Genomic DNA, 26,527 nt, shown 5'->3' on the forward strand with positions numbered 1-26,527 from the left:
GGCGAAGGGCGGGGCCCCGCTCGGACTACAAGTCCCAGGCGCCCTTGCGGGCTGCGGGGACGCCCATTGGCTGCAGGCGCCCCTGTGCCCCACGTGACGCGACAGCTGGCGGCCGCACGTGCGAGGCTGGCGGGGAGCTGGCCGGGATGGAGCCGGGCCCGCGGGCGCTGCTCACCGACCTCTACCAGTTCTCCATGGCCTACGGCTACTGGCGGGCCGGGCGGCAGCGGGAGCCGGCCGCCTTCGAGCTCTTCTTCCGCCGCTGCCCCTTCCAGGGGGGCTTCGCCCTGGGCGCGGGGCTGGGCGAGTGCCTGGCCTTCCTGCGGGGCTTCCGCCTGCGCGGGCCAGGTAGGGTCTGGGGGGCGGGCAGAGCAGCGCCAGGGAGTGTGGGGGGCAGAAGAGGTGGGGGCAGTGCCGGGGAGTCGGGGGGGGGGGGTGAGCCTGGGAAGCGACAGGCGGGGTGGAGCAGTGCCAGGGAGTGTGGGGGGCAGAAGAGGTGGGGGCAGTGCCGGGGAGTCGGGGGGGTGAGCCTGGGAAGCGACAGGCGGGGTGGAGCAGGGCCAGGGAGTGTGGGGGGCAGAAGAGGCAGTCGGGGGGGGGGTGAGCCTGGGAAGCGACAGGCGGGGTGGAGCAGTGCCAGGGAGTGTGGGGGGCAGAAGAGGTAGGGGCAGTGCCGGGGAGTCGGGGGGGTGAGCCTGGGAAGCGACAGGCGGGGTGGAGCAGTGCCAGGGAGTGTGGGGGGCAGAAGAGGTGGGGGCAGTGCCGGGGAGTCGGGGGGGTGAGCCTGGGAAGCGACAGGCGGGGTGGAGCAGTGCCAGGGAGTGTGGGGGGCAGAAGAGGTGGGGGCAGTGCCGGGGAGTCGGGGGAGTGAGCCTGGGAAGTGACAGGCGGGGTGGAGCAGTGCCAGGGGTGGGTGGAGTGTGTGTGTAACCCCCACACCTAGCATGGCTCGCTGTCCTCTGCAGTGGCACTTGGACCATTTACAGCCCGAGAGAAGAACAAGGGAGCTCGACAGCCTATGCTGGGAGCCTGCTGGCTTTATAGCTCAAGCTGCCCCGGGCTCCTACACTAAGCTCCAGAGGTGTCCCAGATTCAAGTCTGCCCGGTGGCGGAGTGGGGCAGGTAGGGTGGAGACAGGAAGCGGTGGGAGCAGGCAGGGCAGGAGTCAATGCCACGGAGCAGCAGGAACAGATCTAGTGCTAGGCTGTAAGGCTTTGGGCCCTAAGTAGCTTGAGGCAGCACCCTATTATCTTTTTAGTGTGGGGATCACCCCCCCTCCTCCAAATTATTCCTGCTTGGGGACCCTTAGTGGGCTAATACAGCCTCCTAATATGGATGTGGGGCATGACCGGGGAGTAGGCAATGCCAGGGAGCATTAGGAGCAGGTAGGCAGAGGGGACAGCGTGAGGAACTGTTAGGGGCCAGTCAGTAGCACTATTGGCAGCTCTGTGAATAATTCTGTGGCTTGAGTTATCGCTTGTTAAATGTTATCTCAGCTCATGGCTTTGGCCGTCCTGATTGCTTCATCTCCCTCATCTGCTGCCCCAAATCCAGGGACTTCACAAATAAATAGCAGCTCGATGTCCTTTTTGTGCTTGTGGAATCTTTACCCACACTTCCTCCTCATTCCTCTCTCCTGCCTGCTCTCCAATCCAAACCACTATCGGTCCCACGTGGCAGAGCTGTGCAATGAATTATAAAAACACTGTTTACTTGGAAAACAAAATGTCATCCGGGGACATTTCAGGCCTTTTCTGTTTCATGCCCTGTGATTCTGGGTCTGTTTTTGCCTTTGAAAAGTTGCAAGTTCACAGCACTTTCCTTTCTTTCCACTTGACATTCACGTCTGTGCTTGTTTCTCTGTTTCCCGTTTGCTACGCAACTGTGACTTGGCATAATGGTTGCTGTAGTGCGGGAACTCTGTCCCAGTGGCCTTTCTGTTCTCCTGGGAATTGGGGATGTAAGAGTGTAGCTGTTTAAACGGGTAACCGATAAATATGAGCTCATCGGTTACCCACACAATTGCATGTGGATACTAGAGGCAGCAGCCCGGGGCAGCAGCCTACTCCCCAGGAGCGGGGCAGGAGCCTGTATGTAATCATGAACGGTAACCGATAAGCCCAGGCTTATTGGTTAACTGTTTACACGAATATACGTTCACATCCCTGCTTCTGACAGTGGCCAATGCCAGAGGGAGGGAACACAACAGGCAATCATTGAATGATTCATCCTGCCACCCATTCCCCGGCCTTTCGTACACAGAGGTGAGGGACGTGCAGAACATGGTGCTGGATCTCTGGCCACACGGGCTAATAGCCACTGCGGGACCTATTCTCCATGAACTTATCTAGTTCTTTTTTTGAATTCTGTTACAGTTTTGGCCTTTATAACATCATCTGGCAAGGAGTTCCACAGGTTGACTGGAAAAAATATTTTCTTTTGTTTATTTGCGATCTACTGGCTATTTAATTTCATGGAGTGACTCCTAGTTTTTGTATTATTTGAAGAAGTAAACAACATTTCCTTTTTCAGTTTTTCCACATCAATCAGGATTTGAGAGACCGCTGTCATATCCCCTTAATCCTCTCTTTTCCAAACTGAAAAGTCCCTGCCTTTTTACTCTCTACTCATATGGAATGTGTTCATTACGCTTAATAACTTCTGTTGCTCTTCTTTGTACCTTTTCCCAAATCCAATTTTTTTTTCACCTGGAGTGATCAAATCTGCAATATGTGGGTGTACCATGGATTTATGTAGCAGCAATATGATACTTTCTGTCCGTTTCCTAATGAGTCCCAGTTTTCTGTTAGTTTTTTTGATTGTCACTAGGCTTGGAGCAGCTATGATCAGACAGCTGTCCCTAATGACTCAGAGATCTCGTTATTGATGGGTTTGGCTACTTTAGACTCCATCATTTTGTATGCGTCGTTGGGATTATATGTTGCCGTGTGCGTTACTTTGCATTTCTCAACACTGCCGACGCCACGTGATGGAATTCAATCGCTCAGTTTTGTGACATCCCTTTGTAGCTCTTTGCAGTCTGCTTTGGATAGGGGTGACCTTCCCGCCCATTTTCACTGGGACAGTCCCGTCTTTAAGGGCTGTTCCCAGCACTGCAACGTTTTTAAAAAAAGGGCACGTTGTCCCATATTTCCCCTGCAGCAAGGGGTGGGCAGGAGCCACCAGCAGGCGGAGCTTCAGCCACTGAAGCGCCAGCGCCGGCGGCTCCTTTCCCCTCCCCACCCTGCATGCTGCGGGGCTGAACTTCATCCCTGCTGTGGGGCAAGGTGGGTGGGGAGACGCCGGTCCTGGGAGCTTAAGCTGCTGATGCCCCAGCGCTGGTGGCTCCTCCTCTCCCCCCCCAAGTGCCAGCGGCTCCCCCCTCCTGCTTCAGGGCTGAAACCCCAACCCCCCTGTAGGCTGAAGTCCCATGTGCCAGCAGCACCCCTCCCCCCTTGGTGTCCTGTATTTGGCCTGGGGAAATAGGGTCACCCTAGCTTTGGACTCGACCATCCTGAATAAATGTCTCCCCTGCAGATATTGCCCGCTCGCTCTTGACCATTTTTCCCAGATCGGTAGCTCCTTGGGGGCAGAGCATGGGAACGGCAGGGCCTTGGCGGACAAACGCTTCTCTTGCCCTGAGGCCTGTGGAGAGGGGAAGAGACTGGGGCGCCGGTGTCGAGGGCACGGCAGGCTTTGGGTTGCGCCGTTCGCAGCAGCACAGCCGGGCGCAGTGTGGCAGCGAGGGGGACGAGGTGTCGTGAAGAGCCTGGTGATGCTGGCACGGGGGTTCCCAGCGCACGCTGGGAGCAAGGCTGCTCCGAACGGCGCGCAGGGCGACGTAGAGCCGCGCTGTGAATGGGGCGGCCGGGGGCCTGAGGGCAGCGAAGGTTTCCCGCCGGGGCCATGTCAGCCGACGGTCAGGGCTCCCTATATCTGTCCCTTAAGACCGGCTGAAGTTCTTTTAAATTGTGCCTGGTTCTGTTACAGCAACTGAAGGAGTCAGGTTAAAACTTAAACAGTTACAGGTTTATTGAGGAAGCTTATAAATCATATGGTTACAATGGCTATTGCTCTATTTCATAACTGCTAAAAAAATATAGATCTTAAAAATGGTTACAAAGAAGATAAAGATAGAAAAATAGAAATAATGGTACCAAGTAACAGCTTACTCTTTCTATGTGTACACTTAGACAGAGGACCACATCCAGGTACAATTTTTACCCCCTTCTGTGCCTCTCGACTCCAGTGTGTCAGGCCAGCGCCGGTCTCTCAATTCCTAGGAAAGACGAAAATACGAGGTGGGCGTCCCCATAGAACCTCGGGAGGTCAAACACCGAACCCGAGCAGCAGGTAGAGGGTAGAATGAGTGTGCTGCTGTACCACCTTTATACTCATGGGGTCACGTATTTCTCTTTCTTATCTGTCATGCCAAATGGGGCTGGTCTGTCTTTTGTGAGACCAGTTCTTACAAGGGAGTTGTGAACTTCATTTACACTTGTAAGAGAGAGAACTAAATTGGAATTACTGGGGATTCTTTTCTCAGTGGCAAATTCCTCTCCCAGGGACTGTGTGTGTGTTCGAATCAACATGGGTGCCAGCCGGGGCCGTTCTCGCAGCCTCGAGGCCAGCTTATTGCCGTAATCGCTCTCTCTCTCTCCACATATCTGTTTTTTCAGCTTCTCAGGATCAGATGAGCCAGCATAGACTATGCTGATTTTATTGCTCCTTCTCTGCCCTGTATGCTTCAGAGGGGCAAATAAGATGGATGAGATGGGGGGTTGGTCTGTCTGGCTACAGGCCACTGGGGGGGGGGTTGGTTTGGAGGACTCCAGCGTGAGACGCACACCAAGGCCGTCGTGGCGGTGCCGGCGCTGACTGGGCCTGAGGCGCAGAGCTGGCGGCAAACCCTCCGGGGCAATGCTTTTCGGACCACTTCCGTCTCAGCCCTGCCAGCTCACCCTCCCAAGGCTGGGAGCCAGGGCCTGCCAGCAGCTTGCGTCCCCAGGGGCCGGAGCATCCCTACCTCTGCTAGGCCAGTCGTTCGTTCTTCACCCGGAATCAGGGTCATTGGCCACCTCTCCCGGGTTACGTCCTCTCCTGGAATCCCCTCTGTGCAGACGCTTCCCTTGGAGCTGTGGTGGCCAAAGAGCTGTCCCTCTGGGTCACCTGCCTTTAACCACCAGGCTCTAAGAACCTGATTTCCCTTGTCCGTGCCTCGCGCCCCCCGCCAAGGCTTGTGATAATCAATGTGAGACCCAAGCTGTCAGCAGAGATTTCAGCTGGTGCTCTTTGGTGGACTAGGGCCTAAACCCCAGACCAAAAGGGTCCCTGTAGCCCCAATGGACCTCCATGCCCTCTGCTAGCTGGCAGCATGAGGTCCTTGGTTCAGAGGGAGGGTTGCTCAGTGGTTAGAGCGCCGGATTGGTTGGTGAGAGATCTGAGTGCTTCTCCCCCCCCCCCCCTCGCCTCCCATGCTTTGAGCTGTCCTGGTCAAGTCCCGTCCCTGCCTTGTGCCCCGTTTCCCCAGAATTCTCCCCTTCCCTGCAGGGTGGTCGCAGAGCCCAGAGCGGAGACACGGGGAGGGAAGTGGCTGCAGAAATGCCAAGAGTGAATTCTCCCGCATGCTAACTCTGCTTTCAGCTGGCAGATAAAGCTGATTACAGTCAAACTTGAGTGTCTCTTGCGTGGGGTCTGGATCCCTATTGGCTGGAAGGGTCCTCTCCGGTCAGATGCAGCAGGTAGCGATGGGGGATTATACTTTTCACTGTCAGTGGGCATTACATCCATCATCCCCCCCCAACCCCCCACACCCTGTGCCTTTCTCCCCAAAACCCTGCTTTGGGCTCAGAACTGTGCTGCCTGCAGCTGCTGCCGGCCGGGTGCCAGACAAGCCTGCTTGGTCTTGTCTGCGTAGCTGGGACCGGGCTGTGTGATGGGGATGCAGCAGGAGAGAGTCTGTGCTGTCCTGCCTTGGAGCTGCAGTGGGGTAAGGGAGATGGGACCTAGAGGGCTAGTGGAGGGGCAGGAAAAAATTCCCTGCCATTCTCCCTCCCCAGGGGACCTAAACCCACCACCCCAGGACACTGTTCCCTTGGCGGGAGGGGCGCTGCTCCCTCCTCCGTGCTCGGGCTGATGGCAATCTCTGGCTGCTTTCTAGAAATCGAGTACCTGCAGTCGGTCCTGCCCAGCACCATGGAGGAGGCTTTCTTCGATTACCTGCGCACCGTGGACGCCTCCGAAGTCACCGTCTCCTCTGTGCCAGAGGGCTCTGTCGTCTTTGCCAGGGTGGGCGTTAGCGTCGGTTCGCGCTGGGCCTCGGGTGCCGTCTGGGGATCCTTAGGCGGCCCTGAGTGAATTGTTCCGGAGTCAGGGTGCCCGAAGGGTTGGTCTGAAAGTAGAGAGAGCTGGATTCTCTTCCTGGCTGTGCCACTGGCCCGCATGGGCAAGCCACGGGACCCCGCTGTGCCTCAGTTTCCCCATTTGTGCAATGGGGAGAATGAGACTGACGTCCCTTGTAAAGCACTTTTAGAGCTCCGGATAAAAGGTGCTACACGATAGCCGGGCACTAGTGGTCTAGTGTGGATGGCTCAAACAATGCATTTCTCTTGGCTTCTCTCCCTGCCCCTTTATGCTGGAGTGGCGATCTCCTCTGCAGGGTTGTTTGCGTATCTCAGTCTGTAGGCGCGTGTGCATCGCACCAGCGGGCAAGGGTGAGAGCTGGTGCAAGGAGAGCTCAGTCTGATTCTGGCTGCGTTCGCTGAAACCGGTGTGACTGTAGGTTTAGTTCACACTGGATCCTTCAAGACCAGAAGGAGGCGCTTTTCCTGCAAATGAAGGATTGTGCTGCGCGAAGGGTTCTTAGATAAATGAAGCAAGGCTTTAGCCCTCCAAATAGCAGTCTTACAAAAAGACTCTTCTGTGCTCCAAAGAAGGCGCGGTAGGATGGGGGAAAGGAAGGAGCTAGTCCAGGGAGCAGGGGTGGGGATCCTCAGGCCTGGATCAGGCCCCCAAGGCTTGGGGCTGCCCCCCAGGGTTGGGTAGCCCGTGGTGGTGCTTCTGACAAGTCAGAGCAGGGCCCTTAGGCGGAGGAGCTGCAGAAAGACCAGGGAAATGACGAACGAGTGGACTAGCCCATGCATAGCTACGTGGGGAAAATTCAGGGCGGGAGCTGAGCCTGGTGGTGTACGGTCCCCAGACCGGGAGCTGAGGACTGACCGCTCAGAACGCTGGTGGGAGGCGGAATTGCCCCGAGTCACTGAAAGGCCTCTGGGCGCTTTAAGGGGATCATGCAGGAGAACCGAGGACGTCCACTAGTTCCCGGAGAGCCCAGGCATCCCTGTGGCGGGGGAGGTTTGTGCACCTAGAACCGGAGATCAGCTCTAGGGAGACCTGAGTCAAACCAGACTCGATAAGGGGCAGGCCCCTTCCTGTGCCTCCAGCCAGAGGTTCCGCCTTGCACTGGGCTGGGTGAGGCAAGGAGAAAGAACGGCCCCCCGGCTCCTTACACCCTGCAATGTCTAAGCCATGGGTTCCCAAACTGAGGGGTGCGTCCCTCTGAGGGGGGTGAACAAATTCCAGGGGGGGCATGAGGCAATCCCCCCGTCAATCCCCCACTTCCCCCCTCAATCCCCACCTCCCCCCGTCAATCCCCACCTCCAAGAAAGCCCGGTCTGTCTGTCTGCTGTCTGGGGCAGACTTCAAAATGGCGGCCTTAAAAGGCCAATTTTTTTTTCTCAGTGAGTTTTGCTGCTATATTTTTTTGCAGGGGGGGTACGGGTTTCTCAAAAATAAAAAAGGGGACGTGATGCCGAAGAGTTTGGGAACCACTGGTCTAAGCAGTCTCTGCCCTCCTTTGGGAAGCGCTTTTAGACTGACAGCTAAACGCCAGAGCTGGGTCTAGTCCCATCCGGCTGCGGCTCCTGTATCGCTGGCGGCTGAAAGCTCCAGCCTGCAGGAGAGACGCTAGCGATATTCCAAGGCGATTGCAGCACGAGGGGCCAGCCGGGACGGGGTGGGCATCAGGGCCACTGCGGAGGTGGAGGGGGGAAGTGGGGGGGAAAGGTTGGGTCCTGGAGACACTGAGGAGCCAAAGAGGTGGGCGAGGTTCTGGGCTAGGGTGACTGAGCAGGGCGATGGAGACCGCTGTGCTAGAGAAGCGGGGAGGACTTGTGGGGCAGCCCCAGAGCCCTGTTGCATGGAGCCTGGGTCGGGGGCCGTTGGAACCCAGAGCGGTGTTGCATCCGGCATCGCTCCGGCGGCTTGGCAGGGACGTGCCGCGAGAGCGTTGGCCTGGTATGGGGCTGGGCGTGGCTTGCCACCGGGCTTTGAAGCAGCAGGCCAGGGAGCGGGGGTGGGGTGAGGAAGGGGGAGGAGCTAGGCTGAGCGCCCCCTCTTTCCCACGGCTCTTCCCGGGCAGGTTCCGCTCTTGCAGGTGAAGGGGCCGCTGCTGGTGGTGCAGCTCCTGGAGACCACGCTGCTGTGTCTGGTCAACTATGCCAGGTGAGGGGATGCTGGGGAACCGCCTGTCCTGCGGGGTCTAGGACACACGGCTTGGGGGGCGGGGTAGCATCCCACAGGATGGCAGGTGCTGGTCTGTGGTTGTTGAGTTCCCCAGGGGACAGGCACGTGCCAGGCGTGGATAGTTGTATACGAAGGGTTCCTGCCCCCCACGGGGGCAGCACCGTGTGTCCCTTGCTGCGGCTCTGCCCCTCCCTCTCCCGCTGGCTCCAGAGTCCCCTCTGGCCTCCTGGTGTATCTCGCCCTCCCGCCCCGCAGCTGGGGCCATGCCCATCCCCGCACAGCGCCCATCCTGCCCTGTCGGCAGCGAGCTCCCGGGGCCTAGCCACGGTCGTGCTCAGGGAGTACTCGGGGTTTTCCTTTTCCAGCCTGGTGGCCACCAACGCTGCCCGGTTCCGGATGCTCGCTGGCCCGGACAAGAAGCTGATGGAAATGGGGCTGCGTCGCGCCCAGGGCCCGGATGGGGGCCTTTCCGCCTCCAAGTACTCCTACGTCGGGGGTGAGCTCGCCCGGGAGCCCAGCCGGCATGCCAGCTCCTCGCCCCGGGGCATCCCCGCCCCTTGGGCTCCCGGGGTGGCTGTGCTGCCCTCGCCCACGTGCCCGTCTCTCCATTCCAGGCTTTGACAGCACCAGCAACGTCCTGGCAGGGAAGCTGTTCGGGATCCCGGTGGGGGGAACGGTGGCCCACTCCTACATCATGTCCTTCGCGTCGCTGGAGGAGGTGCAGCCCCGGGTCCGTAGCCCCGCCGGGTGGAGACGGGATTCGTTCAGGAGCCTTGCCCGGCGCTCAGAGGGGGCAGAGGCCTGCCTGGTAGACGGGGGCGGGGCTGATCCCTCAGGAGAGCCCCCAGTGTCCTGCCACAGGACTCACCCCTTCTCCTGGGGGTCGAATCGGCTTCGAGTCTCCCCACCCACCCTCGCAGCCCCACCCCGCTCTCCGTAGTCGTCTGCTGAGCCATATGGGTGCCTAGATCAGGGTGGGCAAGATACGGCCTGTGGGCCCGAGGCAGCCCACCAAGCCGTTTGATCCGGCCACAGCCTGCCCTGCCGCTCCCCCGCCCCCAGGCCAATGGAGACCAACGGGCTGGGGAGTCCATGAAGTCATTTGCTGATCAAAGCAGCTGACAGCTCCCTCCCCCTCTCTTCCCACCCCTTCTGCCAAGAACCCGCCCCTTCCTCATGAGGCTCCGCCTTTTTGTGGGGGCCCAGAGCTGGCCTGAGACCACTACCAAAATTTGTGAAGTGGCCCCCCTGCAAAAATGATTGCCCACCCTGGCCTACATGCTAGGCTGATGTGTGCTATGGAAATACAGCGATGGGTGCTCAGCTGACGGGCACTGTGAACCGTCCAGCTGCCCTCTTGGAGCATTGCATGCTGGGATTTGTAGTCTCTCCAGAGTCCCCCCCATGGATTTAAAAACCAAAGATGGTCACAATCTTCCTAGCTTTGTGCAGATGGGCTGGGAATTTCCTCTGGCCTGCCCAGCACTTGTTCTATATCCTCTGACTAAAATTTGGAGGACGGCTCAGCTGCTTGGGCAGCTCCCTGCACCCCCCGCCTCCTGCACCCCCGGAGTGGCACAGACAGACTCCGCCAGCCAGTAGAATAGAGGGAGTTGATTGCTTCTCCAGGATACAGCACAGCACAGATGTCATCTGGTTACAGGAACTGGGGCTAGGAGGCCTCAGTGCCCCCCCTTGAGATGGGGGGTGGCTGGGCCCTACAATCCCAGCCCCCTCCCTAGCTCCTCCCCTGCTTCCCAGACAGAAGCTAAAACTCTTCCAGCCCTGCCCCCCAGCCAGGTGCTGGTCTCCGCCCTCCTCCCTGGGAGGCCACACAGACATCCCAGAAAGTCTGAAATCCAGGACCTCTGCGCCAAGCCTGCAGCGCGATTGAACAGGCTCCCAGCCCTGGCCAGCCGCCCCTCCGTTGGGTCACTTGACGTAGCTGACCGGCCTCGGTGCCTGCTCGTTGCTGATGTCTAAGAACTCTCTCGACGGGGCGGCTGCTGCAGAACCGGCAGGGGGCTGGGGCATCTCGAGGTGTGTTTGTATAGGCCCTACCGAAAGGGAGAGGCAGGCAGTGACCCTGGAGGATGATGGGTTGTTTCCCACGCAGACCCTGACGCCTGTGGACGGAGACGCGCCGGTGGATTTCCTGCCCCTGGCCGAGGCGTGGCTGAGGCGGGTGTGCCAGCTGCTGCGGGTTCCCGACCACGGGGTGAACCGGGGGGAGCTGGCTGCCTTCGTGTCGTACGCCATCGCCTTCCCCCGCCACTTCCAGGGGCTGCTGGACACGTACTGCGTCATGGGGTGAGGCGCCGGGGGGCCTCTCCGAGCACGCTGGTGACCGGTGCGGTGCCGTCCCATAGACTGAGGGGGCAGAGGCGGCCAATGGGGTCAGATCGGGTGGCTGGGGGCAGTTAGGGTACAAGATGAATCTGGCAGGGGAGACAAAGCTGGTTATGTGCAGGATTGCAGAGTTGATTTCTTAGAGCTCCGTGGTACCTCCCAGAGATGCCACCTGGGCCAAGCCCCTGTGGTCACCCGTCCCCACGCACTGGGGTCAGGACAGCGCCCGTGCTGAGCACCCTGGGGCCCCCTCTCCTTTGCTGCTCTTCGTCCTGCCTTAGCCGAGGCAGGGCCCCTCGACTCCCCTCTGACCTGCCCGCGGCCTGCGTGGCCCGTCTCTCCTGGCCTGGCTCGCGGAGGGCGAGGTTCCCGGGCCCTTCGGCCAGCCCAGCCTCTTTGCTGTTGGCAGGAGCGGCATCCCAAACTTCTGCGCCGTGGCGCTGGCGCTGAACCAGCTGGGGTACCGGGCGGCAGGCGTCCGCGTGGACAGCGGCGACCTCGGCCAGCAGTCGCGGGCGATTCGCCGGGTGCTCCAGACCTGCGGCGCCGCGTGAGTGCTTCCCCCTCCGCCAGGCACTTCCCCCCCGGGCAGAGACAGAGCCCGTAGCGTAGGCTCTGCACAGGGGCGGTTACTGCCACGGACGATGGCCCCTCCTCGTTCATGGGGCTCGGGGCAGAGGGCGTATCCCTGTGGCGAGCTGCCACCTCGGCCCGTCACTCGGCTATCGACCCCCCCTCCTGCTGCCCGTCTGTCTGGGCTGGAGTTACAAGAGTCAGACCTCTCGCAGGGCTCCCTCGAAGCTGTGCGGCCGCGCCGCTGCCTAATAAACCCCACGCAGCAGCTCAGGGTGGTTCTACACACCGCTGCCACGGTGTCCTCTCCCCCGGCCGCCGCGGCTCCCTGCTGGGGTCGGGGGGCGTGCCCCTCCCCGGCCACAGAGTCCCAGAATCATGGCCCATGAGAGCTGAGGGGGGGTGCCGCATGGAGTCACCTGTTCCCCACCGCCACCGAATGGGAGCTGTCCCAGGAAGTGTCCCAGCCCTGAGCCTCCCGCTCCCTATCTCACTCCCAGACCCTGCCCCCCAGCCCCCGGCCCCAGCCCTGAGCCTCCCGCTCCCTATCTCACTCCCAGACCCTGCCCCCCAGCCCCCGGCCCCAGCCCTGAGCCTCCCGCTCCCTAACTCACTCCCAGACCCTGCCCCCCAGCCCCCGGCCCCAGCCCTGAGTCCATTCCACCACCTAGCTCCCTTCTGTACCCCACAACCCAACCATGAGCCCCCTCCAGTGCCCTGACTCCTGCCCTGAGCCTGCCCCCCTGCCCCAGCTTCTTGGTCTGAGCCCCCTCCTGGACCCCAAATGCCTCATCCCAGCCCCCTCCCAAGCCCCCAGCCTGAGCCCCCTCCCACACACCGAACCCCTTAGCCTCACCCCTGCTGCAGATTTTTCCATGTGCAGAATGATTTTTCCTGTCTGCACCGCTCGGGAGGTGACGCGTCGCGCACCATCTCCCCGTTGGTGCACGTAACACAATCCACCCTGCACGTGGCGATGCACAATCCGAGGGAACCCTGGGCCCCGAGCCTCCTCCCCACGCCCAGCCCAGCCACAGGTTAGAAGTGCTGCCCAGCAGCTGAGACGGCGCCTTTCTCCTACACTGGAAAAGCATCCAGGAGATTGGGACGGGACCAGGCCTCCTCGTCATTAAGGCTCCGTTTTAGCCACGGAACGGTCCCGGGCAGTAAACAAAAACGGCCCCTGGCCTGGCCCCTACTCCTGGCCCCACTTGTCCTGTATCCCCTGACTGAATCGTGGGGGGGTTGCCCAGCTGCTTGGACGGTTCTCGGGCCGGGCACTTTTATAAACTGAGCAAATTGCCCAGCTCTCTGGCTTGGCTGAGAGCAGCGATGGGACCTTGCATCAGGGTCTAGCAAAGCCTCGACTACCCCGTGCGGCTGGCTCAGCCCCACTGGGGCTTCTGCCCCTATAGGAACCCTGCAGCCGTGCACAGGGACTCATTTCAACTGTGTCCAGCTTCCAGGTGCCCTGGTTAGCCACCATCCCCATTGCGGTGAGCAGTGATGTGAGTGAAAGGAGCCTGCAGGAGTTAATGCAGGAGGTGAGGTGGACTCAGCCGGGGCCACGTTTTCACCTGTGGCAGGGAGGGGCTTATGGCTGGGGGGTGCTGTGAAAGGTGCCCTGGGAGTGTCTGGGTCCTCCTCAGGCTGGCACGCGTTGGATGAATTTGGCTGCTCCTAAGGTGCTGGGCTGCCTTGGTCATGCCCTTTAACCGCTCTGTGCCTCAGTTTTCCCCATTTGGAACTGGTCCTAGTATTCACCTGCCTCTTGTTCGGAATTAGTTTCGTTCGCTTGAAAAATGGATTTGGAGCAAGGCGCTTGGAAGCAGCGTCTGCAGGTGGGGTTAATCCGGAATAGCCGTTCGGGACGAACTCTGGGTGTCAACCAGCATGAGGAGCGAAGGGAACGAAGCCGCTGCCTTCGGCCTGGGGGGAGCAGAAGGGTTCCTCATCGGGCAGGTGGCCAAACAGCTCCTGGCAGATGAACCTGGAAGCTGCGTGTTCCCGGGCTGCTGCTCTCTGGGTGGGACCAGCCTGGTGGCTGCACCAGGCAAGGGGGCGGTAACCTGGCCTCGTGGTTCAGTGCGTCGGCACATTGCAGCCTGTTACCCACCGGCCAGCAGCGGCTCTGGGCTGGGGTCTGCCATCCTGGGAGTGTCAGGCCTTGCTACTCTCCAGGGCTACCAGGATCCTGGGCTGGTGGCCCCATGGCTCTGTTCCGGAATGGGAACCGCTGCACCTCCTGGGCCTTTCTGGGAACCCGACGAGGAGCCGTCTGGGGCCAGGAACATCATGTTCCCGCCGATGGGGGACAGCCAGAGACTCTCTGATCACAGAAGGGAGGCCAGAGGTGGCCGGCCCAGGAGCTGGGCAGAAAGCTAATGGGGGTCCTGCCCCCCCCAGACAAGGGGTTTTCCTCAGCAGGGAGCTACCTTTGTGGGTCACGACCCAGCTCCAAGCCAGCCGCTCAGGGGAGACTCCTCATGCAGCATAAGGCAGAAAGGATTGTCCAGTGGTTAGAGCAGGGTGGGGGGGGCCAGGAGTTCTGGGTTTGACTCCCAGCTCTGACTCAGTGAGGCCGTCAGCCCGCCCCTTCCCTGCCTCAGTTTCCCCATCTAAAAAAGGAGGCTAACAACCAGCGTTCTTTTGAATTTCTGATGTCTGTGTGCAGAATGTCTTTTGCTATGGCACCAATATGGAGGGACACAACAGAAATCATTCTGCACGCGTACAGGGGTGGCACCAAGGGGTTCAGGTGCGGGGGAGGGCTCAGGGCTGGGGCAGAGGGTTGGGGTGCAGGCTCAGTGCTGGAGATGAGGGGTTCAGGTGCAGGGGAGGGCTCAGGGCTGGGGCAGAGGGTTGGGGTGCAGGCTCAGAGCTGGAGATAAGGGGTTCAGGTGCGGGGGAGGGCTCAGGGCTGGGGCAGAGGGTTGGGGTGCAGGCTCAGGGCTGGGGCAGGGGATGAGGGGTTCAGGTGTGGGGGAGGGCTCAGGGCTGGGGCAGAGGGTTGGGGTGCAGGCTCAGTGCTGGAGATGAGGGGTTCAGGTGTGGGGGAGGGCTCAGGGCTGGGGCAGAGGGTTGGGGTGCAGGCTCAGGGCTGGAGATGAGGGGTTCAGGTGTGGGGGAGGGCTCAGGGCTGGGGCAGAGGGTTGGGGTGCAGGCTCAGGGCTGGGGCAGGGGATGAGGGGTTCAGGTGCGGGGGAGGGCTCAGGGCTGGGGCAGAGGGTTGGATGCAGGCTCAGGGCTGGGGCAGGGGATGAGGGGTTCAGGTGCGGGGGAGGGCTCAGGGCTGGGGCAGAGGGTTGGGGTGGGGTTGGGGATGAGGGATTCAGGGTGCAGGCTGCCCCAAGGAGAGGGGACTACCTCCATGGAGGTGCCTCTCTCTGGCCGCCACAGCTCCAGGTTAGGCTGGGTGAGGGCCAGGGAAGGGGCACGTCTCCCCCGGTAGCAGCATCCCTGATGGATCTCCGGCTTGGGCACTGTGGCTGGGGCCAGGCACTGCTCCCGTAGCCCTAACACAGCTGCTATAGCCGGGGGGAGGGGGGAGGCGGGAGAGGCCCCTCCCCACCAACCCCAGCCCAGAGCAGCCATGGGCAGGGCTGGGGGAGCTGCCATTACAGCTTTATGCTGGGGCCAGTGGGCAGAGGCATCTCCCTGCACAGGGCTTGTTAGGCGGCCCTGCAGCTTAGAGGGAACTTGGGTAACATTGAACTCCGCCCTTCCCAGGGATTGGTGTGGGGCTCGGCCAATGTCTGGAAAGGCTCGAGATCCTTGGAGGAAGGGCTGTCGAGGAGCAGGACGTAAACTCTTCAGGACGAGTTAGTCCAGCACCGAGCGCAGGGCGAGGCACTGGGGCAGCACCGATTCCTTGTCTTCTGTCTCCTCCTCCAGGGGAACGAAATTGACATGGTCGGCATCGGGACCAACCTGGTGACGTGCCCCCTGCAGCCCTCGCTGGGCTGCATTTACAAGGTAACTTCCCGGGGACAGTTACTGGCCGGCCTGCAGTTCGGTTCAAAGGCCCTAGGGTGCCGAACGGCAAAGGGCAGACCGGCAGTTGCACCAAACTGCGGCTTCCTGGTGAAACTGGCCACAATTCTACAATTCGCCTTTCAAGCTCATCTGGGCTCCTTGTGGGACTTCAGGGGCGTTGAGCGGTTCTGATTCCCAAACAGCGGGACTTGGCTTCCGTTTCCAGGATGGAATGGAAGGAGGCTGTGTGGCCTAGTGGTTAGGAACGGGGCGTCACAGCTGAGTTCTCATCCTAGTTTTGCTGTCTGCAAAGTGCAGGCAGCATCAGTGGCTTCGAGATGTTTGCCTGAAACGCTCCACGTGAACACACGGTGCTGGGATTCGCTAGAATTATTTTGGTGGCCGTGCTGTTGACACGATGGAAGAGAAACTCTTGGGTTGAAAATTGTGGGCAGGGAGCGAGAGACTTCACGTGCTCCCCCTCCCCAGGCCCTGATTGACGTGGGGGGAGCATGCAAAGTCTCCCATTGCCAGGACCCTAGAGGGAACCGCCAGCTGTTCAGAACCCTTCATCTCCCCCCTTCCTCCCGTAGCTGGTGCAGGTGAATGGCCGCCCCACGCTGAAGCTGACGGAGGAGGAGGAGAAGATGACCGTCCCGGGGAGCAAGGCGGTGTACAGGCTCAGGGACGCTGCCGGTGAGACTCTGACCCAGCTCTCACCCCACAAAACCAGGCAGCACCCTGGGACTACGGGCCTGGCCGGGTAGAGACGGGTCCCCCAGAGCCCTGCGGCGCCGTGCCTGCAACATGCACCGCTCACGCGCCCCAGGCTTGGCTCGCGGTGCAAGGGGCGGGACTGGAGCTGGGATCGGTGGCCGCTGCGTTGGGGTCCCCGGTTTGAGTCTGGCGCAGGGCGGGAGCGAGGCTGTGGCCAGGGGAGCTCTCGCAGGTGGAACCGAACGGCCCGCTAATGTGTAAAGCTCCCGGGACCCCCTGGACCACAGAGGCTGACCCTTCCCCCTGGAGGCCGTCCCCCGTTTCCCTCGCGACCCCCCTCTGGCCTTGTGCCCCGGTGCTGCTCCCTGGGGGAGTTCTGCGGAGCTGGGATTTCGCCCTGCAGGAGAGAGACTCCCCCTCGGCTGACCCGGCTACTCAGCAGCCCAAAGTGCGGACAGCTCCTCCCCCTGCCCCTGGGCTGAAACTCCCCCCGCCCTTGCTGTTCCCTCCGCTGCTGAAAGCGCCGTGTGCGCCCAGGCCTGTGACTGGGGGCGGCTCGGTGGCTGGTGCCGGCTGCCGTTCCCAGCCCCAGTTCTGCCGCCCAGGGCTGGGATCATGGACGTGTGCGGCAGCGTAGATCCCACCCCTCTTGAATAGGAGCTCCTGGCACATCCCCTGCGTGTGCCTCCTCCCCCCCCCCCCCGCCGCCCCAAGCTCAGCAGTGCTCCCCCTGCCCTGCTCCGGAGTGCGTCAGAACGGGAGCCAAAGGATCTAAGCCTGGGTCTGGATCTAACCTGTCCTGCTCTGACCCCCCAGCGCACAGCCCCTCACCGGGGCAGCTAACGTCTGCCTCCGACTCCTGGCAGGTCTTGCCTTTATGGATCTCATGGCCCTGGAGACGGAGCCCCCTCCCCAGGCAGGCCGGGAGGTGTCTGTCCGCCTGCTGGGGCGGCACGAAGAGGCCAGGAGGGTGACTCCCATGGCAGTGGAGACCCTGCACCGCACGTACTTTAAAGATGGACAGGTCAGAAAAGGCAGCTTCCCTCCCCCTCACAAGCTGCCTTGCTGCCGCCACGGCTGTAACCACTGCGCAGGCTTGTCTCTGGGCTTGGCGGGGGCTCCCCTGCAGCTGGGACTCCTCTCGCTGTGATCTGCTTGGCTCTCTGCTGCTAAGGAGAGGGGCAGGTGACGCTGTTCCCTTGACATCAGAACTGCCCCAGCAAGGTACTAGGGGGTCATCTGCCCAGGGAAAGAGAAAACCAAGGTCCTGTCCTTCTGGCGCACATTGCAGGAGCCAAGGGGTTAAACCGGCATCCGGGGTGGGAGCGAGGGGGGTGTTCACATTAGCTTCAGCCCCCCCAAACCAACACTTGTCCCAGTTCTACGGAGTGTACGAATCCCTTCCTGTCCCATGCCATTGTATGGTGTTGCATTGTACAGCGGGGCAGCGGCTGCGTTCCACCCCAGAAGTGGCTGCGTGTGGATGGGAAGTTGTCTATAGCGTTCCCATAGGGAGTAACTCTCCGAGTAGGTCTTTGGGAGCCCTCCGGATGGACGGGAGAGCGGAGGAGAGTCAGCAGTTCTGGCGGTGCCAGGGTGGGGGGGGAGGTGGTTTGGCTGATCAGGAATCAGGTGCCCTGAGGACTTGTGCAACAATGCGTGGGCCCCAGTGTTCTGCGCCCCTGGATATAGGGAGCTTCACAGGCAAATGGAGCTGAAGAGCCCCTAGTGGAGCTGGGGGAGGGGCAGTCTTCACAGGAGACCCCCTGCTCCGGTTTGCAATCAGATCATGTGTGCAGGAGAACAGAACATAAGAACGGCCAGACAGGGTCAGACCAACAGTCTACCCAGCCCAGCATCCTGTCTACCGACAGTGGCCAATACCAGCTGCCCCAGAGGGAGGGAACACAACAGGGAATCCTCATGTGATCCCTCCCCTGACATCCACCTCCAGACAAAAGGAGACTCGGGACACCATTCCTACCCATTGATGGACCCAACCTCCATGAATCTATCTTGTTCTTTTTTGAACTCTGTTAAAGTTCTAGCTTTCACAGCATCCTCTGGCAAGGAGTTCCACAGGTTGACACTGCGCTGAGTGAAGAAAAACTTCATTTTGTTTGTTTTAAATCTGCTGCCTATTAATTTCATTTGGTGACCCCTCTTGTATTGTGGGAATAAGTAAATAACTTTTCCTTATTCACTTTTTCCACTCCAGTCATGATCTGATAGACCTCTGTCATATCCCCCCTTAGTCTCCTCTTTTCTAAGCTGAAAAGTCCCAGTCTCTTTAATCTCTCGTCATATGGGACCCGTTCCAAACCCCTCCTCATTTTTGTTGCCCTTTTCTGAACCTTTTCCAATGCCAACAGATCTTTTTTGAGATGAGGTGACCACATCTGTACGCAGTATTCAAAATGTGGCCAGTACCATGGTTTTATAGAGAGGCAATAAGATATTCCCTGTTTTATTCTCTATCCATTTTTTAATGATTCCTAATATCCTATTTGCTTTTCTGAAGGCCGCTGCACACGGAGCGGATGTTTTCAGAGATCTATCCGCAATGACTCCAAGATCTCTCTTGAGTAGTTGTGGCTACATCAGTCCCCATCATATTGTCTGCATAGCTGGGATTATGTTTTCCAGTGCGCACTTTACATTTATCCACATTAAATGTCATTTGCCACTTTGTTGCCCAGTCACTTAGTTTGGCAAGAACTTTTTGAAACTCTTCACAGTCTGTTTTGGTCTTAACTATCTTGAGTCGTTTGGTACCTTAAGCAGGAGGGCAGATGAGCAGCTCTCCTTGCTGGGAGGAGAACAGTCAGGCTGACGTGACTGGGTGGGTTGCACCAGCTAGGGCCTTGTCATTAGCAGTATGGCTTTGGGGGGGTGGTTCATAACTCCCTTTCAGCAGCATCCATATGGTTGGTAGGTTTAGTCCTGGGTTCTCTCTTCTGTGCTGCCTCTGGCTTGCTGGGTGACCTTGGCAAGTCACCTCCTTGCTCCGTGCCTCAGTTTCCCCCTCTAAATCAGGATAACACCTTGCCGGGAAGGACCTTGAGGATGAATGTGTACAAGGCGCTTCACACTGACCCCCTTTTACTCTGCCATGGCCGTGTTGTATAATCAAATCTGACGGGGGGGGGGGCAGGGAGCAAAACCCCAGCTAAGTACCCGAGTCTCGGTGTGCTCTCGGATCTAGACTCGGTTCGGCTTCAGCCCGGATCTTGTTTTTATGTGTGTCCTTCTCTCCTCCTCCCGGCCCCCGAGCAGGTTTGCCAGGCTCTTCCCAGCCTGCTGGAAATCAAGAGCCACGTGCGAGCCTCTCTGAGCACGCTCAGCCCTGTGCACAAGAGGCTCCAGGAACCAGAGCCTTACCAGGTACGTGAGCCAACTTACAGTGCAGGGGCCAGCTCCAGTGGGAAGGGCCTCTTGAGCCAAGCGCGTCCACGTCAACCTGGAATTGCTCCTTGCACAGCCAGTCCCGAGCTGTACTTGGATGGGAGTCTTCCAAGGAGCACCCCGGCGCTCCAGGCGGTGCTCTCCTTTCTGACACGTGTCGTACAATGCTTTCCGGGGAGTGAGGTGGGTGAGTTCGGGGTGTTCTCCCTTTGTTGTAATGCCCCAGTGCTGCACTAGGGGAGCTGTGCTGCAGGGAGGGATATGACACTATCCCCTCTCAATGCTATAGCGCAGCAGTAGGGGGCGCTGCACCTCGGAGGGCGGCATCTTTCAGAGGGGCTCTGGAACTGAGGTCCCAGGAACCTGTGATCCTCAAAGACGCCCTGACTTTTTTTTATCTTGGAATCCTGGCTGCAGTCTCCATTCTGCCTCCTTAAACGCCTCTGCAGATTCGGCTCCTGCAGGATTTCTTTTTGGTTCCTGCAGGGGTGTTCCGAGGAGGGAGAAAACTTGTTCTCCTTGGCCTCTGAGGACAGGACAAGAAGCAATGGGCTTAAACTGCAGCAAGGGAGGTTGAGGTCGGACATTAGGAAAAACTTCCTGCCTGTCAGGGTGGTGAAACGTGAGTCAATTGCCTAGGGAGGTTGTGGAATCTCCATCGCTGGAGATATGTAAGAGCAAGTTGAATAGACATCTATCAGGGACGGTCTAGGCAATGCTTGGTCCTGCGGTGAGGGCAGGGGACTGGACTTGATGGCCTCTTGGGATCCCTTCAAGTTCTATGATTCTTCTGCCTCTAGTGCGACTCAGCATTACAGGCTGTTAAACGGCTTCCCGTTCCACTGCAGAGGTGGCTGCATCTAGCTGGTGGGTGAGGTGTTTCCTGGCTAGAGTGTCTGACGTGCCTTGTGAGGAGAGCGGCTGTAGAGACGCATGTTCGGGTTAGATACCTGATCTTCTCTGCCTATCCTTGGGATCTCTGGCCAGCCCGGGCCCTGCATCCCACACCCACTAGGTTCTGCCCCTCGTGTGCGGCGTGGGGACAATCAAACAACAAGGGCTGTGTCTGACATCAGACACACTGACCGGTTTCCTCTCCTCTGTCCAGGTTGCTGTGACTGAGAAACTGCACTTTCTCCTCAACGACCTGCGCCGATCCAGCCAGTGAGCTGCCCGGCATCCTCCTGTCCAGCAGCAAACTGCCCCCGGGCACGGCCCAAGAGCCCGCTGCTGCACAGACACCTGGCCACTCGGGTGTTTTTATGCAACTGTCGAATATTTTCTCCAATGATGGTTTTGCTGCACAGGGCAGTAGCGGCCAGGTAGCCCAGCTCCATCGCCTGTGGCAAAATGAATCCCCAGCCAGGGCCTGTGCAGAGGGGAGGCAGGTTTTTCGGATCCAATTTGAAATGGGTGCGGCGGAGGACCAGCAAGGCCATGCCTAGTTTGACTCCTAATCAGGTGCCGGAATCCGCAGCTCTCCACTGGGGCTGTTTGGCCGTCTGTGTTTGGGAAAGTCCTATCTCCTTACATTGACCCGCTCATATTTTTCCATCAAAATGGCACTTCTCTCAATATGGAGTAGAAAAATCCCATTTTCGGTTATGCACGTGTTACGATGAAGAAGAAGAATATTGCAAGAATGTGACGATTGTTCTCTTTGAAATTGTAGCTCCCACCTGATAGGGGTTTGCCCGGTTCCTCCCTACAACCTCGTGGTCCGGTGAAGGCCTTCATGCTTAACTCTTAACACGCATGTTCCTCATTCACAGACAATAGCAGGGTAGTGAAGCACTGGAATGGGTTCCCTAGGGAAGTAGTGGAGTCTCCATCGCTAGAGGTGTTTAAGTCTCGGCTTGACAAAGCCCTGGCTGGGTTGATTTAGTCGGGATTGGTCCTGCCTAGAGCAGGGGGCTGGACTTGATGACCTTCTGAGGTCTCTTCCAGCTCTATGGTTCTATGATTCTATGATTTCTTTGTGACAGAGGAGCAACATGCACAGTCGAACAAGAACGTTGTTACAGTTCCAAGGACAATCATTGTATCCTTTTCCTTAGTTCATGTTTGTTGTAAGCTGAAAACAGAATGGTGACTACAGAGCCGTCACTGCTACAGGAAAATAGCTGGGGTCTATTTTAGGCTTGCACATCACAAACACAGTTGTTTAAGAAACAGCTGATTCGTCCTAAGCGGAAACAAGCTCTCGCGTCTGTGCCAGGTTGAGGAGGAAATTCTCTGCTTCGAGGCTAGGGCTCTTCATTCCCTTTAGCGTAGAGCTAACATGTAGGATCATGGTAATCGCATTGGCTCAAGACTTGTTCTGTATCCTTGTAACATGATGCGACTCGCCAGCACGGCGCCTCCTGCTGGGCACTCTGGGAATGAGCTCTGCTCCGTACCAGAGCGCCTGCGTCTGGCTGTCATATGCCTGCTGGTGCCTGTTGTTCTCCACCACCTTGTGCTAGGATCCGTGTCCCTCCCAGCCCGCGGAACCCTTTCCTCCATGCACCGTGCCCACTCTCTGGGGTCCCCCCCTCAGGGAACCCCCAAACCCACCTTGCCTCAGTGACCCTACAGCCAGGCGTCACCTAGCCCCTTATCCAAGGGGCCCACTGCAGTCTAACATAGCAACTGGTCATAGGCAAGGGGATGGGGACCTGGTGCCTTTGCCTGCCCTAGTGTCCCAGGCCTTTGTTGCTGGGCCTCAGTTTGGGTCAACTCAGCCTGCAGCTCCCCAGGCTCATGCTGCCTTTCCCTGGCACTGCATTGCCCATGGTACCATGGCTAGCAGCAGCTGGGTCCTTCTTCCTGCAGGGCTGGAGTGAAAGAGTATGGAGTCTGGCCAGCCATCTCTTTTATACAGCCCTCCTGGGTTCTGATTGGCTGCTGCAAGGCCTCTCATGATTGGGCCCTTGCTACAGCCATCTCCCAGTGCTCTTTTAACCCCTTTTATGCCTGGAGCAGATGGACGACCTGCTACAATCCTGCTAACGGTGGCCAGCAGTGTTCCTTGTAAGCTGAGCACTTGGACAGCCAGCCAGGAGAGAGTTAAATGCCGCCCAACTGATTAGCAGACTGCCTGCAGTGCCCACAGCCAGCAACATGTGTTTCTACTGGTGGTGCACATCCACACATGCCTCTGCGCACATAACAATATTTATTCTGCACATGGATGAGAAAAATTAGAGGGAACATTGGTGGCCAGTATCCGTGGCTTCATAAGGTGCATGAAAGCCCCAGCAATGCAGCTAAACTGGGGAAACTTACAACCTAATCCTGAAATGAGCTGTGGCCTTAGGGTCCCAATGAGGTTCTGCAAGGGGCAGATTAACCTCTTAAAGATGGATCATTGAGTATGAACTAAGTGCCTTATTTCCCACAATACACTTTGCCTGCAGACCCCAGGAGAGGTCTTGCGGGGTCTTTGAAACCACAAGTGCCATGTAAACGGAATAGAAACCAGTGCCTGGAGTTGGCACAGTTGGTAGAAACTTAGGTCAAAGTACAAAGGATGTATATAAGCAAATGACACAAACATGTAGTGGCAAAATTAGAAAGGCAAAGGCACAAAATGAGCTCAGTCTAGCTAGAGACATAAAGAGTAACAAGAAAAAATTCTGCAAATATATTAGAAGCATGAGGAAAATCAAGGACCAGGCAGGCCCACTGCTCCATGAAGAGGGAAAAACAATAACAGAAAATGTGGACATGGCAGAGGTGTGTAAGGTTGGTGGTGGTGATGTAATAGTAACTCCTGGAGAAAAAGAGGTAAGTTCAGAAGTTAAAGTAGGAAAAGAATAAGTTAAAAGTTACTTGGAAAAGTGAGATGTCTTCAAGTCACCAGGGCCTGATGAAATGCATCCTAGAATACTCCAGGAGCTGAGAGAGGAGATATCTGAGCCATTAGCTATCATCTTTGAAAAGTCATGGAAGATGAGAAAGAAGCCTTGAAAAGGGCAAATCTAGGTGCCCATGTAGAAAAAGGGAAATGAGTGTTACACTTTGGTTCTGTGATGTGATGGGAGCCTCGAGGGTTAAAGCCGACTACCCAGTGAAAACTACCGGATGATGGTGAAACAAATTATTTTTATTAAGTGGAATGATTTTTTTATCAAAACAATTAGCAAATGGTTTTTTTAAACTAGCAATTGCCCAATGCTTTTACAGGGTAGAAAACCCTGAACTTAGCTGTACTTAACTAATTACAAACTTCTTTGATTACAATCAACTGTACCAAATCACTGTCTCTAATTTGCTTAACAAAAAATACAAAAACAAAGACAATATAATGATAATAAAAACTCTGTCCAAAGCCAGCCCCTCTGTGGTTATTTCAGGGCAGCTGGTGGAGTTAGTCATAAATCTACTTTTACAATGTAACTCCTGGGCTTCTATTTCTAACACTTATACTTAACCTAAATACAACACTACTATACAACACAAAATTATACGATTTACACAGTGTGGTTAACAGAACTTAGATACACTTTACAGAATTACACAGTCAAATTAACACAATTTAACTATTAATTAAACCAATAACTAATACATTTAAGCAATACTTACAAATCCAGCAACATAACAACACAAAGACACACTAGAACTCGGAGCATGCTCAGGACTCGTGCACCCCATATTTGACTCGAAGGGCGGGGAGGCAGCCTCAGGGTGATCAATCCTTTAGCCGGGCAAAAAAAAGACACGTGCCCTCAATACACGGAACCTCCGTCAAACAAAGGGGTAGAGGGTCTTTTATACCAAAATTCAATGTCTAATGCCATGCTAGGGCCTGCATTTGGCAGGGCCTGATAGGCTAGTGATGAGGTAGTATGACAATACTGCCCTATAGGAGTTTTCATGATGTATGTGTGATCCCCTCGTGGACAGGACCAGATGGGGCATAGTTAGTGTGAGACAGTTGTGTTTTATTACCCTGTTTTCTTTTTCTCTTGCCCCTAAGACCGGTCAAGCTACGGTCAAAGGAGGCTTATCTGTAACTGCAGCTAGGCGCTAGCTAGTCATGCTCACCTCCCTGTTTTTTGGTGCCTGTGAGTCCCAGGATGCCTGTAAGGTCAAATTCCATTCACAAAAACTGCATTGTGCACTTACAAGTTATGCTTTCTCAAAGTGTGACAGAGGCCTACATTTTCTGTGAGCTGCTTTGTGCGGCTGGATGGGCTATACGCGAAGGCCGTGGACAGAAAAAGCCTGCTTTACAACAATAAGGACAGTCCAGGAAACTACAGACCAGTCACCTTAAGGTCTGTGCCAGGAAAGATAATGGAACAGATAAGTAAGGAATCCATCTGCAAACATCTAGAAGATAAGCAGGTGGTAGGTGACAGCCAGCATAGATTTCTCAAGAACAAATCATGTCAAACTGACCTGCTAGCTTTCTTTGGTAGGGATAGCAAGCCTTGTGGATAAGGGGGAAGCAGTAGACACAGAATAGAGATTGGGTGCAGACGGGAGCTTGTGGTAAGGGACTGGGGGGGCAGGAGAGAGTGTGGGGTCTGGGAGGGAGTTTGGGTGAAGGAGGCAGTTGTGAGCTGGGACTGGAGGCTGGGGTGCAGGGTTTGGGGTGCAGGAGCTGAGGGGATATGGGTGCAGGATTAGGGGGAAAGGGTTTGGGTTGTGTGGGATAGGAGTGCAGGAGCGGGGGGTCAGAGAGTTGGGATGCCAGAGGCAGGCTCTGGCCAGGAGACTTACCTGCTTGATTCCCAGCCAGCAGCCTTCTCAGGCAGACTCCCAGCTTGATGTGTCCCCATGAAGAGCTAGGAGTCTGAGGGGAAGTTGGGGAGGAGGATGCTTTGCAAGCTGCCTGTTGATACCAGGCATCTCCTATAAGCTGGAAACTGACCAGTGGGTTTGTGCTGGGGGGCGTGGACAGTGCATGCAGCTGCTCTCCTCTCCCCTGGACTCTCAGCAGTTCAAACAGAGCCCCCTACAGCTGCTTTTCTCAAGCTTATGGGGGCAGGAAGGGAGCCTGCCTGCCTGCCTGCCTGCCTGCCTGAGGTTTCCCAATGCATCCAGTGGCTCGGCAGGCCGGATGCAGCCCGTGTTCCATATTTTGCCCAGGCCTCCCTTAGCTCAACCAAAAGCTGTAGGAGTCGCTGCACCAGGGTCTGAGGCCCGCGCTATGCAAGAGGTCAGACTAGATGATCGTAACGGCCCCTTGTGTGACTCTTTGAACAGTTCTTTAAACTGTAACACTCTCAGGTGCTTTTAGTTGCTCAGGGGTTGGTTTTGTTTTCTGAACCGTATTTTTAACGTGACTCGTGCATGGAAAATTTATTCCCAACTTTCTGGGGCAGTTCTGTTTAGCCGCAGCGATCAACCTTCGCGTCTTCATTCTGTTCCCTTCCTTTTCAGATTGCTTGGTTTGACCATGTTTTAGGCACCTGTTTCCTGCAAGTGTATGTAACCCCTTACACACAGGGTCTATGTCTACACTAGTGGGTTGTTGCACCGAAAGTATGCAAATGAGGTTAGGTGTGGAATATTGCTGAGCCCCATTTGCATACCTAATGAGCCACCATTTTTGCAGAAGAAGGAGCTGTCTATACTGCCCCTTCTTGCACAAGAAAACCCTCTTGCACAATGCCGTTCTTCCTGAAAATAATCAGCGTAGCAGCATTGCGCAAGAGAGTTTTTCTTGCGCAAGGGGCAGTGTAGACAGCTGTTTAGCAAAATATTCCAGCAACCCTGTGCTGGCCATGCCCTTTGCCAGTTGGCACAAGTGGGCTGTTAGGGTCACGGACGCTTTGCTGTTTACAATGCACTGAGTCACTGGAAAATAAAATCTCTTTCCTTGCTGCGTTTTGCCCTTTTCTCTTCTAGTGAGGGCAGAGGGGGCCAATGGCAGGAGAACGAGAAGTAAACTGGTGGAGACTAAATTAATGGGGAGCAGGTTTAAAATTAATACAAGAAAGTTCTTCTTCACACAGCGTGTAGTCAACCTGTGGAACTCCTTGCCAGAGGAGGC

The 26,527-nt window shown here is 57.1% G+C and overlaps 1 protein-coding gene across 1 annotated transcript; it reads left to right on the top strand.

Moving 5' to 3' along the window:
• The first annotated feature begins 78 nt into the window (after positions 1-78).
• On the top strand, positions 79-23,854 carry NAPRT (nicotinate phosphoribosyltransferase). Its single transcript, XM_075919986.2, has 13 exons — positions 79-348; positions 6,161-6,288; positions 8,420-8,502; positions 8,889-9,019; positions 9,138-9,253; positions 10,640-10,833; positions 11,282-11,422; positions 12,905-12,989; positions 15,340-15,420; positions 16,014-16,116; positions 17,004-17,161; positions 19,414-19,521; positions 20,651-23,854. The coding sequence occupies exons 1-13, from the start codon at positions 147-149 to the stop codon at positions 20,708-20,710; spliced, it is 1,590 nt and encodes a 529-aa protein (XP_075776101.2). The 5' UTR covers positions 79-146; the 3' UTR covers positions 20,711-23,854.
• The last annotated feature ends 2,673 nt before the right edge of the window (positions 23,855-26,527 follow it).

This window comes from Pelodiscus sinensis, chromosome 2 (genome assembly GCF_052426305.1).
Source record: "Pelodiscus sinensis isolate ZL-2025 chromosome 2, ASM5242630v1, whole genome shotgun sequence".
Taxonomy (NCBI): domain Eukaryota; kingdom Metazoa; phylum Chordata; order Testudines; family Trionychidae; genus Pelodiscus; species Pelodiscus sinensis.

Excerpts from the sequence above, each read along its gene's own strand:
- NAPRT (XM_075919986.2), top strand. The coding sequence starts at position 147 with ATGGAGCCGGGCCCGCGGGCGCTGCTCACCGACCTCTACCAGTTCTCC. Across the intron at positions 9,254-10,639 it reads TGGAGGAGGTGCAGCCCCGG|ACCCTGACGCCTGTGGACGG; the intron begins GTCCGTAGCCCC and ends TTTCCCACGCAG. Across the intron at positions 11,423-12,904 it reads CTCCAGACCTGCGGCGCCGC|CTTCCAGGTGCCCTGGTTAG; the intron begins GTGAGTGCTTCC and ends AACTGTGTCCAG.